Here is an 18,553-nt window from a genome sequence, read left to right as displayed (position 1 = left end):
GCCAGGACATGGAAGCAACCTAAGTGTCCATCAACAGATGAATGGATAAAGAAGATGTGGCACATGTATACAATGGAATACTACTCAGCCATAAAAAGAAACGAAACTGAGTTATTTGTAGTGAGGTGGATGGACCTAGAGTCTGTCATACAGAGTGAAGCAAGTCAGAAAGAGAAAAACAAATACCGTATGCTAACACATATATATGGAATCTAAGGGGAAAAAAAGGTCTTGAAGAACTTAGGGGCAAGACGGGAATAAAGACACAGACCTACTAGAGAATGGACTTGAGGATATGGGGAGGGGGAAGGGTAAGCTGGGACAAAGTGAGAGAGTGGCATGGACATATATACACTACCAAACGTAAAATTGATAGCTAGTGGGAAGCAGCCGCATAGCACAGGGAGATCAGCTGGGTGCTTTGTGACCACCTAGAGGGGTGGGATAGGGAAGGTGGGAGGGAGGGAGACGCAGGAGGGAAGAGATGTGGGAACATATGTATATGTATAACTGATTCACTTTGTTATAAAGCAGAAACTAACAACACACCATCATAAAGCAATTATACTCCAATAAAGATGTTAAAAAAAAGATTAATGGTTGAGGCAGACTGGAAATGACAATTTCTTAGTCCAGAGTGCAGCTAATCAAGAAAATTTCTAGACATTTGGCACAGAATATCTTTAGATGGTGGAGTGCCAACATCAGTGCCAGTCTGATGGATTTCTTGGATGGATTTACTGAATGTTCCAGGTGGTGGCGTAGACATCAGAGGGATTTTGATAAGATTGTCCACAGTCATGGTATTTCCTGGAGCAGAGACTAAAAGGTGCAGAAATTAGGTGAACCACACAGGAGCCTACACAGCAGCAGCTCCAGGCACCAAGGTTATTCGCATGCCATCTTCTGAAGTTTCTTTGTGTCCTGCATCAGCTCACACGGCTTCATTAGGTACTGGGGGGAAGATCAGCTACAGACAACTTAGAGTCACAGTGAGGATCTGGGTAGTCACGTTTTGGTTCTTCATGATGTGAATTCTGGAGGGTGGGATAAAATTCGGAACATTACTTTGGAGAGACGTAGCCAGATAGTGAAGGCTGCTACAAGAGGTGAGAATTTGTTAAGGGCCAACTAAATATGAGAAATGGCAGGATCAAGACAAATTTACAGGTAGATAAATACCTTCTCAGAAAATTAACTGGGCTGGATTCTGATAACCCAATAGGACTGGCTGTGGTTTTCTGCTGAAACATAAAATCTCTCCATATAGTCACCCTACTTGTGATCAAACCTTAACAAAGTAAGGTTATCCTCTTTTACAAAATTCATCTGTTCTAATTAGATTTGGCCTGACTATTCACACATGTTCAGCAAGAATGATCACTGACCACATGAACATTTTAGTATGTTTTGGTTGAATTTTTCTTAAGGAATCTCAGGTTGTAGTCTTAAAAGCCTCTTGAGGTTAGGAAGACATGCCAAGAACTTACCACCAGACCTCATATGCAGTAGCTATAGATTTGGGTGAATTCCTCTCTTCTGTCATCATTATCTCTTCTATAAAATATTCTAAGGTTCCTGGTCCTATCAAGAAGTGCCTTTCCTTACTTTCCTGTAAGGCTGGGTACCACATGAGCCAGGATGCAGGCCAGTTATCCTGAGATGTCTTTGTAACCATTGGCAATAAAAATCAACTTTAGTGTCTTGAACTCTCAGGACACATCTGATTTTATACACATCACTCTAGAATATGACAGTCCAGTCAAAGCCTTGGTTACATGGCCAATATTTCCAAGTATGTTCTGTTATAAGGAGGGTAGATTCTGAATAAACCCATGCAAAAAATCAAATTCTGGCAGGAAGTGGAGCATTACGAACTTGGAAGACATTTTAACAGTTTCTTATGGAGTTAAACATACACTTACCATGTGACTGAGGAGTGGGCTACAAAGTACTTACCCAACTGATTTAAAATTTTATGTTTGGACTTTTCTGGTGGCACGGTGGTTAAGAATCTGTCTGCCAATGCAGGGGACACGGGTTTGAGCCCTGGGCCGGGAGGATCCCACGTGCTGCGGAGCAACTAAGCCCGTGCGCCACAGCTACTGAGCCTGCGCTCTAGAGCCCGCGAGCCACAACTGCTGAGCCCGCGTGCCACAACTAGTGAAGCCCGCACGCCTAGAGCCCGTGCTCCACAGCAAGAGAAGCCACTGCAATGAGCTCATGCACCACAACGAAGAGTAGCCCTCACTTGCCTCAACTAGAGAAAGCCCACGCACGGCAACGAAGACCCATCATAGCCAATAAAAAAAAAAAATTTATGTTCACACAAATGCCTTCATGGGAGTGCTTATATCAGCTTTATTTATTTGAACCATTTTCCAGTCTCTGAATTTTGCTCATATGGTGATTGGTTTATGGAAAATTTCCAAAATAATTAGTGAATACTCATACCTATTGGGTAATTTCAATGACTTAAACCCATTTTCTGAGGCACCTTCAACCTAAACATCTCTGTCACCTCCTCAGCCCCAGCACAGCCAACCTCTCCCTCGGGGTTTCTGACATACTCAGGAGGTTTCAGCCCAGGGACTGGGCAGTTCCTTCCACGTAGCCACTGGTGCCAGAAGAGGACCCTGCCAGTCCAGCCTGTGGTGAGGGCTGAGAGACTTCTGTGGAGGATGCTACGTGGTTGTTGGATGATGCTCTCAGGGCAAGACATACCCATATTTCACCTAGGGTATCTCAACTTATTTGCCCATTGATGAGGCAGAATATTTCATATCCAGCGCCTGTCTAGCCAAGGAAAGATGGATATCCCATGGGCCATACTCAGTGGGATGCCAAGGCCCAAGTCCTAATCCTCGTCTGAGAATATGCGTCCCCCATCACATCCTTGACCTCTGTGCAGAGTTCTTCAAACTGAGAAAGAAGCCCCACAGGACATGCCTTTCTCTCTCTCTCTCTTTTTTTTTTTTCCCGGTACGCGGGCCTCTCACTGTTGTGGCCTCTCCCGTTGTGGAGCACAGGCTCTGGATGCGCAGGCTCAGCGGCCATGGCTCACGGGCCCAGCCGCTCCGTGGCATGTGGGATCTTCCCGGACCGGGGCACGAACCCGTGTCCCTTGCATCGGCAGGTGAACTCTCAACCACTGCGCCACCAGGGAACCCCCATGCTTCTCTTTATGAACCCACCTTTGAATGACAGGGAAACAACCTGAACATGTTCTGAGCTTTGATAACTAAATGTTACTCCTAGGGTCAGACTGTCTCCCCAAACTGTGCAACCATTGGATTAAAAAAATCCTGTTTTCCACTTCTAAGAATTAGGATATCTAGAAGGCCTACAAATTTACCTGTTAAACACAGTTCTCATTGCCTTATTGAGTTGGGTATGTGTTCCCAATAGAATCCAATATTAATCACACAGGAGTAAGCAGTCCTTAACAACTCTTAATTTAGATTTGTTTTAGCCGAAAAGAGAAGACTCAGTCCCTGAGAGGAAACCACTCCTCAGTTCCTTCTGCATCTTCTCCTGGGACTGCAATCCTGTGCTGGGTGGGTCCTGAGCACCCCCAGTACCACCCTGCAGGGAAGGACCCTGCCTGGTCTCACATTGTATTTACCTCAGTATCTCTAGTCCAGTATTCAATGGCTGTGCCTTGCCTTCAGAATCCTTTTACAGTGACACCATATTCTTTCTACATCATCTCTTGAAATAGTGAATCGGCCTTACTAAACCCACATACTTTACAGGGAGACCCCAAGCAAGGATTTTATGAAACCACAAGGGTGGTTTCAATCTGCCACCTGGAGGTGGCAGATGCATTGATACAGTTGACAGTCGTGTGAGTCAATCAGGGGCTTTGGGTGTTCCTCTCATTTCCTTTGGGCTCCTCTGGTTTAATATTATGTCAGAGAACACCTGCACATAGAAGCCATGGATCTCAATGCACACATAACATCTAATATTCCAATAATACAGACACACACACACACACAAACACACAGTGGTTAATTATCATAGTAATGCACTTGAAATTTCTTCTTTTCTATAACTAGCACATGGGCAGTGCCCTCCGTGCCCTGACACACACTGACCCTAGGCTTGAGTGTGTGACTTCCTTTGACAAACAAAAGCAAACACAGTAAAGTGGAGACTGGAGTGTGCGTGCATGTTGGGTTTGCCTGTTCTTGAAGAATCTGGACACTGCAGTTGCCCCATGGGAAGGGTACAGGCTTGCCCCACACTGTCAGAAGTGGGGAACAGTCACAACATTTCTCACTCATAGTGCTGCACCTGAGGGACCCCAGAGACCCCTCCTGCAGGAAGGAAGACCCTGAGAAGTCTGAGGAGGAAGAAGCAGCGTTGTTGTCAGCTGACTCAGGTGATGCTGTTCTACCGGGTCACCAGGTGGGTGGGACAGTAGCAGGAAGATGAGCTAGGTCAGCTCCGTGAGGGATGCCCTGGCTTTTGCAGGACACCTCATCACCAGAAGTTTCCCCATCCTCGGGCTCAATCCTGCTGGCCATCTTTCCTCTTGACCGCCTGTCCTGTGGACCTAAGACCCCAGCATCTGACAGGTACATAGACCCACTGCTTAATCACCCACAACTGCGCCAACTGTGGGAAACCTGCGTCGTCTTCTACGTCTCCGGTGGAACCCGGATTGTGATTACACCTGGGTCCACCAAAAACTCCTGGAGGAGGAGGGAAACTTTGTCACAGAACACTAAGGAAAGAGAGAAGAACAGACTGAGGCTGATGAGCGAGGGTCCTGAGTTTGGTCTGTAAGCTGCAGGTGTCAGAGGCTTCAACCTGATCTCCTGTTCTGGACTTTGTCTCACTGTGGTCTCTGGGCATCCCTAAGTTCTCGTCCTTGGAGGGTCTGTGTCTTGTAGCACTTACAGCTTTCATCCACTAGTGTTATCCTGGAGCGTCAGCACTGCGCTAGTCATCTGGGGGAGAGGGGTCTTATATATTCTTATGATTAAATCTCAGTGAGGCAGTTATCCCGTGTCTCTAACCTGTGATTCTCACAGGGTTTCTGCGGTGGTGTCAGGGTGGGACTTGTTCCCTTCTGATTACCCACCTGATTCACAAAAAATTATGACCGGGGAGCTTGACCTTATTAGTTGCACAAAAATGTTTCCTAATTTTAGGGAGAAAGAAAATAGAGATATGTGACTCATGAATACTTAAAAAACTTAAACGAAGGAAAGGCATTTAATAAATAAAAACGGTATCAGAAATTCTCTTTCAAAAAGAAAATGAAACATTATTCATCTGTTATTTTTTTTAACTTGTCAAAGTATGTTTTCTGCTAAAATATACATAAAAACCTGTGTGTGTATGTATGTGTGTGTTAAAATGTAGCCAGATTTGTTTTCATCAGGTATGGTGAGACACATGGACGTGGAAGTGATTGTCAGTTTACACTCACAGATCCCTAGAAACAGGGGGCACACACCATACAGGGGCCACTCAGGGAGGCACTGGGGTTGGTCAGGAGACAGAAGAGGGGGCTGGACATGCACCAGAGACCTGATTGGGGTTTTGGAATGGATGAGGCAGGGTAGGTAAGCTGAGTAAAATTAGCACTGGATAGCTTGAATAATTTTGTCAGGCTCTTGGGCATGTGCGGTCCCCGGTTGTCTGAGACCTGGCCCTGGGGTGATCCAGCTCAGGAGGAATGTGGAAAGGTGTGTGAGAGCTTGTAAGAGAGACAGAAAATAGAGATGTGCTCTGGATTGGTGGCTTGTATATCAGAGGTACACCTGCAGGAAGGTGTCTGATACCTGCGGGAATTTGCAGCCCAGGAAGGGCAGTCTGTGCAAGATCAAGGCCCCCCAAATCAGAACATTGAGAATACAGAAATAGGAAAATATAGTTGCTACAGTTGTCCCTGCAGTGCTCTGGCTTCAAATTAAGGGAACTTTGGGCGAGTGACTTTCGGAGAATATGGCAGAAGTCACTCTAAATGGAATAAAACATTTTACTATGAGAGTAGGAAGAACAAACACAAGTAAAAATATAAAGATTCCTTGTAAACTGGCTCATCACCAAGTCCCCATTTGTATGGCATTAGCCAGGAAAATAGATTTGAAGTCTTGGGGCTCTCTAACAGTACCTGGGCGGAGTTGTGAAGAGTATTAGAATATGCTCAGGTCAAGGAGACGGGTCCAGAAGTTATGCCCTTTGAGAGTATGAACTGTAAGTAGGTTTATGCAAAGGTAGCAGTGTTTGTGTACAGCCAAGGCTGTAGTAGGAGCGGGTGGTCCTCCTCCACAGGGGTCAAGGTGTAGACTGAAAGGAGGCCGGTGCTTCCTGGAGACAACATTTATGTCCATTATTTTCTTTCTTTTTTAAACTTCTGCCCCCTGCAAACATTCATTCATTCATTCATTTATTTATATTTTTGGCTGCGCTGGGTCTTCGTTGCTGCGCGCGGGCTTTCTCTAGTTGTGGTGAGCGGGGGCTACTCTTTGCTGTGGTGTGCAGGCTTCTCATTGCAGTGGCTTCTCTTGTTGCAGAGCATGGGCTCTAGGTGTGCGGGTTTCGGTAGTTGTGGCCCGTGGGCTCTAGAGGGCAGCCTCATCCATTATTTTCTTTAAATAAAGACTTTATTTTTTTGAGAGCAGTTTTAGGTTTACAGCATAATGGGGGGCAGTACAGAGCTATCCCATATACATACTGACCCCCCACATGCACAACCTCCACCATCATCACTACCCTCAGATGGCACATTTATTATAGCTGATAAACTGTCACGACACATGGCAATTACCCGAAGTCCATAGCTTACCTTAGGGTTCACTCTTGTACGTATCACGTGACTTTAGAAATGTATGACGTGTGTCCAGTATTAAGGAATGATAAGGAGTATTTCCCTGCCTTAAAAGTCCTCTGACTTCACCTGTTCATCCATCTTCCTCTTCCCGAACTCTACACAATCACTGATCTTTTTACTGTCTCCATAGTTTTGTGTGTTTTCCAGAATATCACAAAGTTAAAAGCTTACAGTATGAAGCCTTTTCGGATTGACTTCTTTTACTTAGTAATATGCATGCCTCTTCCATGTCTTTTCATTCTTTTATTGCCAAATAATATTCTATTGTTTGGATGCACCACAGTTTATTTATCTGTTCACTTACTGTAGGACATCTTGGTTGCCTCCAAGTTTTGTCAACCATGAATAAAGCTGATATAAACATTTGTGTGCAGGTTGTCACGTGGACCGATGTTTTCTATGTCTTTGGGTAAATACCAAGGTGTACGATTGCTGGGTCATATGGTAAGAGCATGTTTCCTTTCATAGAAACTGCTAAAATGTCTCCCAAAGTGGATGCACCGTCTTGCGTTACAACAAGCGGTGAATGAGTTCCTTTCCTTCTACAGCCTTGCCGGCATGTGGCAGGTAATTGTGATGTGTCATGACAGTTTATCAGCCTTGCCGGCATGTAGTGTGGTCCATGTTCCAGATTTTGGCTGTTTGAATAATTGTGTATAGTCATCACATCATGGTTTTACTTTGCATTTCCCTGATCACATGTGAAGCAGAGCTTCTTCTCATATGCTCATTTGCTATCTGTTTATCTCTGTTGGTGAAGTTTCTATTCAGGTCTTTGACCCATTTTTTTTTTTTTTTTTTTTTTTGCTGTACGCGGGCCTCTCACTGCTGTGGCCTCTCCCGTTGCGGAGCACAGGCTCCGGACGCGCAGGCTCAGCGGCCGTGGCTCACGGGCCCAGCCGCTCCGCGGCACGTGGGACCTTCCCAAACCGGGGCACGATCCCGTGTCCCCTGCATCGGCAAGCGGACTCTCAACCACTGCGCCGCCAGGGAAGCCACCCATTTTTTTTTAAATAAATTTTTTTTAATCTTTTTTAAATTTTTGGCTGTGTTGGGTCTTTGTTGCTGTGTGCGAGCTTTCTCTGGTTGCGGTGAGTGGGGCTACTCTTCGATGCGGTGCGCAGGCTTCTCATTGCAGTGGCTTCTCTTGTTGCAGAGCACAGGTTCTAGGTGTATGGGCTTCAGTAGTTGTGGCACATGGGCTCAGTAGTTGTGGCACGAGAGCTCTAGAGCGCAGGCTTAGTAGTTGTGGCGCACGGGCTTAGTTGCTCCGTGGCACCAGGGCTCGAACCCGTGTCCCCTGCATTGGCAGGCGGGTTCTTAACCACTGCGCCACCAGGGAAGTCCCTTTGGTCCACTTTTTAATCAGGTTTTCTGTTTTCATATTGTTGAGTTTCAAGTGTTCTTTGTATAATTGGGTAACAGTACTTTACCAGATGAATCTGTTACAAATAATTTATCCTAGGCTGTGGCTTGTATTCTCATTGTCGTGACATTGTCTTCCACAGAGCAGAAGTTTTAAAATTTATTAGAATCTAGCTTATCAAAGATTTATTTTATGGATCCTAAAAAGTCATCATTCATTCTACCCCAAATCATCTAGGTTTTCTCCTGTGTTATCTCATGGAGGTTTTAGAGTTTTGAATTTTACATTCAGTTCTGTGAACCATTTTCAGTAAAGTTCTGTGAAGACTATAAGGTCTTTGCCAAGATTCACTTTTTTGCATGTGGATATCCAGTTGTTCCATTTGCTAAAAAGCCCCATTAATTTTCAGAATGGCACAGATAGGAGTAATGTCTTCCAGACTTTGCTTTAATCTTGGGAAAACAGGGGTGTACATTTTGGCAGAGAGCAAGGATTACACCAGGGTTGTGGTCTAAGCAGAGGGTGAGCCCAGACACATAATAGAAATCCCAATATCAAAAGAAGAAAAGCAGTAAAGGTTCTGTGTTCATCATTTGTGTTTTAAGAGGGAACGTCCACAGGCTTTACTGGGGCTCAGGATTTAGCATCCGGGATGAAGTCATCACCAATGGGAAGGTCTTGAGTTGGATGGGTATCATCTGGGATGTGGACTGGAGAACCTCCAAGTGAGTTCCTGTTGCAGTGGATGTGGGTCTCAGCATTTGCCATGGTTGTTTGAAGCAGTGTCTCTGTGGCAGAGTGGGCTTCCAATTGTAATTTACTGAAAACAACTAGACCGTTACTAATTAGATCAGCAATCATCAGGATGAAGTGAGCTGTGCTTGACCGGTCTCTGTTACTGTTGTTGTTTGTGGGCATATAGGGTCCTGTATCAAATGAGCCACCTGCCCTGTAGGACAGGTTATGGTTAGTGCTTCCAGGAGAGTATGTGCCCTAGATCTGGTGTCCAACCCTTTTGGTATGGGGGAAAGATAGTAAAATATATTAAAAAATAAATCAAGCCATGGGGAAAGGGAGAGAAACATTCAGCGGATTATGTGCCAGACTGGAATTTGGAAAGGAATTATTTGAGAAGAGTGTTATGTTTCTAATATCAAACATCCGTCTAGGACCTATCAGGGCCATGATGGTTCTATTGAATGACGTTCCAAGACCCTACACTGTGTGTACTGAAAAGAAAATGCGTAGTTTAGTTACTATTAGTAAAGTCTATAACTCCAAAGGAAATAAATACTGCCCTAGTAAGGCATTGTAGGTCTTAGCATACATGGAAATATGTGTCATTTTGATTTATGTTTTACGTATCTTTGAGGCAAGAGATTCCCAGATACTTTTACACCAAAGGGGACAATTTCTGGACAATGGCCCAGTAGTTTATTATAAATGAGAAGATGGGGTTATTTGTTGTCCAGGGTATCTATTGCCAGGACCACTGCACCTGCCCTGTCCCTGAGACTAGACCTCGTGCTCCTGAATCCAGAGAACTCCTTGGTGTCCTGCAGCTGGTCCCTCCTTGGACTGAAGGACACTTGGTGTCCCATCCAATCTCACTTCTCTCTCTGTCACTCAGGGTCAGAGCTGCATCAGGGCTGACATCACTCTCAGCGTCACAACCGTACTTTCCTGAAAGCAAATTCCACACAGATGGGATCCATTCCCGATGACTGCTTTCAGGTGACCTGAAATAACTGAAAGAATACCTTAGCATAGTTGTTGATAATATGAACCTGCTTCTTTAGGCAAATATAAAATACAAAATAACAACGGCGATGGTCAGTTTTATGTGTCAGCTAGCCTGGGCTCCCTCTCCAGTTATTCAGTCAATCCCTAATCCAGGTGTTATCCCGAAGGTATTTTGTAGATGTTGTTAAATTCTACCATCATTTTACTCTAACCTAGAAATATTATCCTAAATAACCTGCTTGGGCTTGGTTCAATCACAGCAGACCTGAAGAAGATGCAGTTCCACAGTGGACAGCAGCTTCATCTACTACTCCAGATTTCCAGCCTGGCTGTCCTGACGTCTGGTCCCAAGAAGGTTGTATGTCTCCAACCGGCCGCACAGCCTCCATCCTCCAGACCTCCCAGCACAGCGGAGTGTCCATCAGGCTCTGCTGGAAGCCACAGGTCAGGGTGGTGACCCCACAAGAGTTTGATCAGGACAAGTTCAAACTCCACATCCCGTTGTGTCTAAACAAGCATCACTGCCTTGAGTACTCGTGTCCACTTAGCTTCCCCAGCGGGTGCGCGTGCAAAGGGCAGCAGCACGTCCTGGTCCACAGCAAGTCTAAAGTCCCATCACACCTTCCCAGGTGCCTGCAGGAGCCACAGCCTGGGCCACACCTAAGCTCCAGGTAAAGGGTCTGCCCCTGGGGTTTAGACCACAGAAAGGTCATGACCCCTTTTCAGAGAGTGGAAGGAGAAAGGGTTTGGGGACAAAAAGATGAAGGAGAAAGAAAACTGATTCACAGAAGAAGAGACAGCCTGATCAGTGTTCACTGTTCAGCGTCGAGTCTGGTGAGAGGAAGGTTAGATTGAAAATCCATCAGCTTCTCTCAGGGACTCGCCCAGCCTTAGGCTCCGTCTGGCTGGGACCAGGACAGCAAAGACTGTCCTTGTCTAGGATTTCTATTGAGGTCTGTTCTCCCAGTCTGATAGGAAAGCAGCAACCAGCTTCCTCAGGCCTCCTCACATCCCTGCTTCTGGTGGCCATGAGCAGTCATTACTGGCTCCGTAGGTGGGACTCTGCATTGGCGCACGTGAGACTGTGTGCTCGTGTTAGAGCAGAAGCTTCTAATCAGAGATCTATGGTGGGCAAACAATTACAAACGTAGAGAGGGTCTACGAGACATGGTGAGACGCAGAGGGAACCACAGGCTCTGGCAGGAAACCTCCGCCTTCATCCGCACCTGCTCGTGTGGCTGGTCTCTGTGCTCAGTGGGTCCTGAGCACCCCTGGGGGCCTCAGCCCTGCCTCATGGTCCTCAGTGAAACCTGCAGCCCAGACCCTCCTGTCTCCCTGCAGGGAAGTTTCTGTCTGGGCTCACCCTGACCTCTCCTTCCTGTGTCCCTCGAACAGTCTGCAGCCATGCCCTCGGTGGTTACAGAGCTCAGCTGCAGGGAGAACTGGTTCCTGGGTGTGTCTCTGGAGATGGGGAGTTAACTCCTAGGGGCTGGGGCTGGGGCTGTGTCATCTTTCTAGCATATTCCTGATGACCAGTGCAGCCCCTACCCCAAGGGCTGATGGATCCCAGCTCCAGCAATAACCACTGGTTGGGATGAGGAATCCAGAGACAGCACAGGTGAGGGAGAGGGTGTGCAAGGTGCAGTCCTGGGCCCAACTCCTGTACCTGCATCTGGGACAGGACACCTGGCAACAAGGAGAATCAGTCGCTGTCAGTCACCTGTGGCCACAGCCATCCCCACAGCCCCGTGTCTGACACCTGCGACCCTTGTCAGGTGACACCTGACACCTGGGGAGGTGTCACCAGGCAGAGGAGAAGAACCCACAGCCTCCTCTTCTTCCGGACCACAGCTCTGCCTTCCCCAGGGACCTCAGCCCTGTCTGCGGTGGGAGCTGTGAGCTCCTGGAGCCCAGGGGTGGACTTTACCGTTGAGCCTGAAGAGGAATTTTCTTATTGGAAGCCTTGTCCTTAGAAGTGGGGAGAGACTGAAGAACTCCTTTTCTGCCATTTCTTATTATTGCTAACCAACATATAATCATTCTCCCCACTTTCTAAGGACTCAGATTGTTTTCTATCCATAACGGCCCTTTTCTCCTTTCTTTTCAGTTAGTTTTTGCAGGTGCTAAGTGGAAGAAATAATCCTACTCTATCTTCTGATGTTTGAGAGCTGACACCTTAAAGTTCACTCCTCTCTTCTTCCTCTGCCCACTGCTGGGAAATTTGGTAAGAAGCACAGCTTCTCCCTCCTTCGATGCAGGTGGGAGATCAAAACCACGTGAGCCCCGCCTGTGAGCACAACACTTAACCCTCCCACACCCAGGAACCACATTGAAAACCCTAATCCGTCTCCATTGCTGGTGCTCTCAAAGCATTTCTGATGTTCTTGAGAGGTCTGCCCTGCTCTCAACAGACGCCTCAATAATGGAGGTGATCAGTTTTTCAAATTGCTTTCCTGTGTGCTTGTGGCATCATCAGACCGAACTTCTATGTGGAGCTTTGGTGGGGGATGGGTGTCACCAGGCATTGCCTTGATGTCCACTGTTAATACTGTTGGTGCTGTGAGCGTGGTGTCAAGCCGATAACCGCCCCCGCCAGGGCCTGCCTCCTCTTGCTTTGGGTGTGCGATGCCGGTGCCGCCCGATACCCATCATGCACTTGGAGGTGCTGCTCGCCGGCTGGTTGTGCTCTGAGCTGTGCCGCCTTGTTGACTGCAGCAGAGCCTCTTGTACGGATTTAGCCAACTTACTTCAGAAGGTTTGAGAATTAACCGGTATTTATGGACAGGAGTAAACGGTCGTAAGGGACTCCGCCTTCTGTGCACGGGAGTGTTTTCCTCCTATGGCAGTGCATCTTCCTAATTCAGAGGTTTTAGAGTTAAGCATAGAATCACGAGGCAGAGGTGGGCTGGGGGAGACTGCTCTAAGGAGAGGAAGCCCCAGACCCCGGCAGGGAGCAGCCCTGAACCTCCATCTGCGCCTGCTCCTGCGATCAGCCTTGTGTCGGCAGCGCTGACCTCCCTCTGAGGCCCTGAGATCTCCTGGGAGACCCTGACTGTTACCCGCAGCCCCCACACCTGCCCCCGCGAGGAGGCTTGTGTCTGGCTCACCACGCACTCGCACTGCAGTGTCTCAGGCACAGCTGTACCTGCCTGCACTCCTGGCCTTGGAGCTGCACAGCTGTGAGAACACTTGCTTCTTGATTGTGTCCATGGAGATGCTGACTCAGGACTGGAGGTCATGCTGCCCTGAGTGTGCCCCTGAGCCCAGGCCACAGCAGCCGCTCCAGCCCCTTCCCTGGGTGAATGTGGATCCTCCGCAGGGGATATTCTGAAATTGGGAACATGTGGACGACACAGGTGAGGCCGAGCCTCTCCATGGAGACCACCTCTCCCTCATGCCTTTGTACAATGTGGTTCTTAGCCTGGGTACCTGGGAAGAGAGAAAAATCCTGAGTCACACAGGCACATGGCCTCATCCCATCATCCCATTTCTGAAGGAAAAGTCTGATTCTCTTCAAGTGGTTTAAGATATGCAGTTAAGTCAGACTTCTCATCGTGATGTGTAGGCAGACAGAAGGGCTTGTGGCCTCCGGATTCTGAGGGGGGAATTAGTGCAAGTCTGTAGTACTGTACCTATGCAGCTGGGCCTTAAGAAAGCATTCCATGCTGAAGAAAGTACTTTCATGGAAGACATGGTATGAAAAAACAAGTTAGAGTCCATTGTCAGCTAACAGGCACCAAAGGAGATCGTGAGATATAATTTTACAGTAAAATGAAAACAGGCCCAGATAGAAGATGGGAGAAGAAAAAAGAAATGAGAAGCAGAAAGGTAAAAGCCATATGTGTAAGCGTAATTAAATGGTGAATAGAGGGAAAAGAGTACATCATCTTGTACAGGGTATAAATTAAAGAGTAGAATTAACATTCAGAAGGTCCGTGGGAATTCGTTTGAGAGAGCAGAACTGGGAGCACGTAGGGTGAAGCCCTGGGACTGCACAGGGGGTGAGGGAAACTTCATTAGATTTCTATGCGTCAGTTATCCTCATCCTGTGCTCTGCGAAAACCCTAATGTGGAAGTGAACGAGCGTCTAACTCTCGCCCTCTCAGAGGGGAAAATTAGCCGGTGTGTTAGGTCCATCAGGGATGAGCAGGCCCAGTTGGGGTGGGGAGGAATACAGAACAGCAGGCAGAAGGCAAGGAGTAAGTGTCCTACCTTGGAAGTCCATCCCCGATCACATCAGGTGTAAACGGCAGGACTATGTTTGTAAATTAAAAGGGAAATATTCGTAGTCTGGAGGACAATGAAATTTTTCTTCCGATCATGACCTGATAGCTAGATTTTTTTCCTCCCCTCAAAACAAGTACAAAATTTCACAGGAGTGAAATATTTGTTCTCTCACATTGGGAACCAACAGAGAGAAGGGATCAGCACATGTGCAGGAGGAACCTACCGCCGTCCAGGAAAGAACCACAGAGAAGGACTAGAGGGCGCACCCCTGGGGCTCTCGTGGTCAGGAGCAGGGTCTCTCCTCACCCCCTGGGGCAAGGAAAATAAAATCTGATAAATAAGGGAGCACCAGATGGTGGCCTCTGAAGGGTTTTACAGAGCATTGAGGAACGATGCTGACCCCGTATGCCCTCAGTTCCACGGTAGCACTCATGGACGTGGTCCTCCGCTCTCCCACCTCAGCCCTGGCTGAGTTCATATCCAGACCTATCCACTGCCACGCCCTGGGACTGTTACCTAATCCCATTAGGAGACCCACCCAGTGACCTCTTTTGCTCTGTCACTGTCTCCTTTTTAGGAAGTGGCCACAGCAGATGGTGTAGACCTGGCTCCTCTGGGATCCTGCTTTTAACTCATTGGCAGATGTCCCTGAGCAGAGCCCCAAGGCTGGCAGAGGGCCAGGTCACTCTGGGGGGCAGCCGTCTTGCTGCTTGGACTCTGGGCAGTACTGGCTCCAGTCCAGTGCTCTCAAGGCCGTCCCTCATGGCGCTACATCTCTTCGGAGTTGGTGATACCCAGGAAGGAGTTGCACCGAGGCAAGGGTGTTAGACGCCAGGCTGGCTCTCCTACAGCCTGCGTTTGGGGGGCCACAAGAAGTTATTTTGGCCCGGACACCTGCTGCTGATGACTCAGGATGACCAAGGCGCCTTGCAGATGGACTACCCCTTCATCCCTTCAGATTGATACTACCTCGGCTACCTGGAGGAGATTCCTTTTTCCATGGTCACCGTGGACACGTGCTGTGCGGGTCTTGAAGGTATTATGAAGTTGGATGACCTTGCGTATGAAATCAAACCCCTGAAGGATTCGGAGAGGCTTGAACATGTGGTTTCTCAGGTAGTGGCAGATGCCAGTGCAACAGGACCTGCACATGGACCGGGACACAAGGAGGACAGACACCCACTGTTCCCTGAAGCAGATGTCAGTGTAGCCCCCAGGAGTGGTGCTAGGGTGTTTGCAGCACATAAGGGAATTATGAAAGGATTTGTTCAGTATTCTAATTCAATGTATCGTGTGTACAACAATGTGTCTAAGTGTGTGGAAATCCTGGTACACATGTGTAGTATAGTGGACTCCTTTCAACAAGGTCTTGCTGGAAGGTTCTATCTAGTCGCAGTGGCACTGCTTAATGAAAGAGGTCCTACTGTCATGAATGACTGTAGAGTACCAGGTGGTGCACACGCTCGTTGAGACGCAAAGAATTTCAGACTAGTCATAGAAAGCACTTCATCCTTGATGGTGATCCGTGATGGACCACGGCCAAGCCAGTTTGAGCCAGAGACTTATACCGTGTGTAACACCGATCGTAGCCTGCTCTTCGTTGGTTATCCAGGCAGACATTATTTAATATTAGCTATCGTGTCAACCCAACTCACTGGGAGAAGTTTTGGTCTGTGGTATGACGGTGATAACTGCTATTGCATGCGAAGGACCACCTGCCTTATGGCAAAATACCCAGGCTTGACAGATGCCTTCAGTGACTGTTCCATCGGGCACTGGTGGAACATAGTAGTGATACGGGGCAGTTGTATAGTTAACACGACGGTGAGCTATTTTAATGAAAGCCTGATAAAGACGCGTTGTGGAAACTATATAGTAGAGGATTGGGAGCAGTGTGACCGTGGCTCCTTCAAGCAGTGTTTTAGCAACAAATGCTGCGAGTATGACTGTATGTTGGTGGAAGGGGCTACTTGTAATGAAGGACTATGCCGTACAGACTGTATCTACTCTGAACCTGGGACACTCTGCAGACCAATCCAAAATACACGTGATCTTCCAGAGTACTGTTTTGGAACAACCAGTCAATGCCCGGAAGACTTTTATATGCAGGATGGAGCGCCCTGTACTGAAGAAGGCTACTGCTATCATGGAAACTGCACTGACCGCACCATGCACTGCAGAGAAATCTTTGGAAGACGCGCTACTAACGCTCATGAGGTCTGCTATACAATAAATCGAAAAGCCAATCGATTTGGACACCGTACAAGAAATGACAGGGTGTTGAACCACGCTGCTTGTGGAGAAGCAGACATAAAATGTGGAAGGCTGCAGTGTAGCAATGTCACTCATGTTCCCCGGTTGCAGGAACATGTTTCATTCCATCAGTCAGAGATCTCAGGGGTCTGGAGTTGGGGAGTAGGCCGTCACTATTCCCCAGAAACAACTGATGTTGGTCATGTGAGAAGTGGCACCCCCTCCGCTCCTGTCTCAATAGCACCTGCAGTGCTCGTATAGGTGCAATAACTTATGACTGTCCCCCTAAGAAACGCAGTCATAGAGGAGTTTGCAACAATAGGAGGAATTACCATTGCCGTGTAGGCTGGGAGCCTCCCTCCCCTGTGCTTAAAGAGAGGTCCTGGAGGGAGCATGGACAGCGGACCCAGTTCAAGGAGAATTCGCTCGGTAGAAACAAGCCAAGCCTCGATCCTACGTTTGAAGCTGGTCTTTGGTCGCATTTATGCCTTCATAGCTGCACTCCTCTTTGGTGTGGCCACCAGTGTTAAAAATGTCAAGACCTCCAGAGTTAAGGAAGTGTCATAGGTGATAAGTAAATTATAAACCGGCCTCCCGACCCCTGTACAACCGTTGGTAATGTAGAAGTAATGTCAATATATAGGATGAAATCAGTAATAAGATGGCAAAGATGAGTATCACGTTCTTGAAGTCTGCGGGAGATGACGGCGGGTTTCCGTACATCAGGGGCGGTCAAGAGGCACCGATGTTCTCACACCAGGTCTCTTTGATAGGTCGCTGATCGGCGCTCCGAAATAAATCTTGAAAAACCACTTGTTGGTGCCCTCTAATATTTTGTAAACTCTAAGAGAGCAGATTGAGCCCGAGACTTTGGCCCTGAGAGAGACCTGAGTCAGCAGCTGGGCCTTGACCTGAGTTCACTGGTCCCAATAATAACAAAAATTTTCATGGGCTGCTTTCGGGGCAGCTTCATGACATTTCTCCAAATCAGTGCTCTTGAACACTGGGGTTTTCCGCTTCCTCTATTTAATCTCTTCTTCTCTAAACCCAAAGTGGGCTCAGGGTAATAGAGGGCCCCTCCCAACCAGCACTGTCTGTCTCCTTCTGGGGCGGCTGTGGTCTGTGGGATGAGAGTGGTGTGGGCTCCATTCCCACCTGGCATAAACTAGGACACTCTGGAGCGCATATTTCCCAAGGTGGGACATGGAGATGAGGCTGAATGTAGCATTCACTGAAATTCCATCAGAAAGTTAGGTAGAAATGCCTGTCAGTTACTCTGGCATTCAGAGGGAGTCCTGTGAATGTTAATCCTTCCCTTCCTTCTTGCATCTGCATTTCAGTGCACTTTCAGTGACTGTGAGCTGAGGAATTCCTGATGAATAACAGACACTTAGTCTTTTTAATTTTATTTCATTTTTTTTTCCTTCTTTTTTTTCTTTTTTTTTTTCATTTTTTATTTAACATCTTTGTTGGGGTATCATTGCTTCACAGTGTTGTGTTAGTTTCTGCTGTATAACAAAGTGAATCAGCTGTACGTATACATACATCCCCATATCCCCCTCCTCTTGCGTCTCCCTCCCACTCTCCCTATCCCACCCCTCTAGGCGGTCACAAAGCACCGAGCTGATCTCCCTGTGCTGTGCGGCTGCTTCCCACTAGCTATCTATTTTACATTTGGTAGTATGTATATATATATAAGTCCATGCCACTCTCCCACCTCATCCCAGCTTACCCTTTCCCCTCCCCATGTCCTCAAGTCCATTTTCTACGTCTGCATCTTTATTCCTGTCCTGCCCCTAGGTTCTTCAGAACCGTTTTTTTTTTTCTTTTTTTAGATTCCATATATATGTGTTAGCATATGGTGTTTGTTTTTCTCTTTCAGACTTACTTCACTCTGTATGACAGACTTTAGGTCCATCCACCTCACTACAAATAACTCTGTGGCCTTGCTGTCCTCTCTTAGGGACTGTGGCATCGTCTCTGTAGAAGGAGGTGGGTCAGCTTGAAGCCCGGTTCCCTCTTCTGCACGTTTCTTCTTTCTCTCCCAGCGATGGTGCCGGCCGAGCTGTGCCAGAGCACCCAAGGCAAAAGGGTCGTGCACAGAATGACTGAGA

At 47.5% G+C, this 18,553-nt stretch overlaps 1 protein-coding gene across 13 annotated transcripts in view; it reads left to right on the top strand.

The window, feature by feature from the left end:
- LOC116745842 (disintegrin and metalloproteinase domain-containing protein 21-like) overlaps positions 1–18,553 on the top strand; it is a 32,684-nt gene that overhangs the window by 6,926 nt on the left and 7,205 nt on the right. For 2 of the 13 annotated variants that reach the window (XR_004347563.1, XR_004347562.1), the window contains exon 2: positions 10,220–12,183. Coding sequence is in view for 10 of the 13 variants with exons in the window: in XM_032616924.1 (XP_032472815.1) it covers positions 15,702–16,700 (999 nt within the window). In the remaining 3 variants the exon portion in view is untranslated. Of the gene's footprint in view, positions 1–4,291; positions 4,584–9,846; positions 9,951–10,219; positions 17,846–18,553 lie in introns of those variants that run through there. The other 11 variants (XR_004347564.1, XM_032616924.1, XM_032616921.1 and 8 more) reach the window with 11 other exon arrangements.

The sequence above is a fragment of the Phocoena sinus genome, chromosome 20 (assembly GCF_008692025.1).
Source record: "Phocoena sinus isolate mPhoSin1 chromosome 20, mPhoSin1.pri, whole genome shotgun sequence".
Classification (NCBI taxonomy): domain Eukaryota; kingdom Metazoa; phylum Chordata; class Mammalia; order Artiodactyla; family Phocoenidae; genus Phocoena; species Phocoena sinus.
The sequence above is the reverse complement of the archived record's forward strand: the minus strand, read 5'-3'. Positions and strand labels throughout refer to the sequence as shown.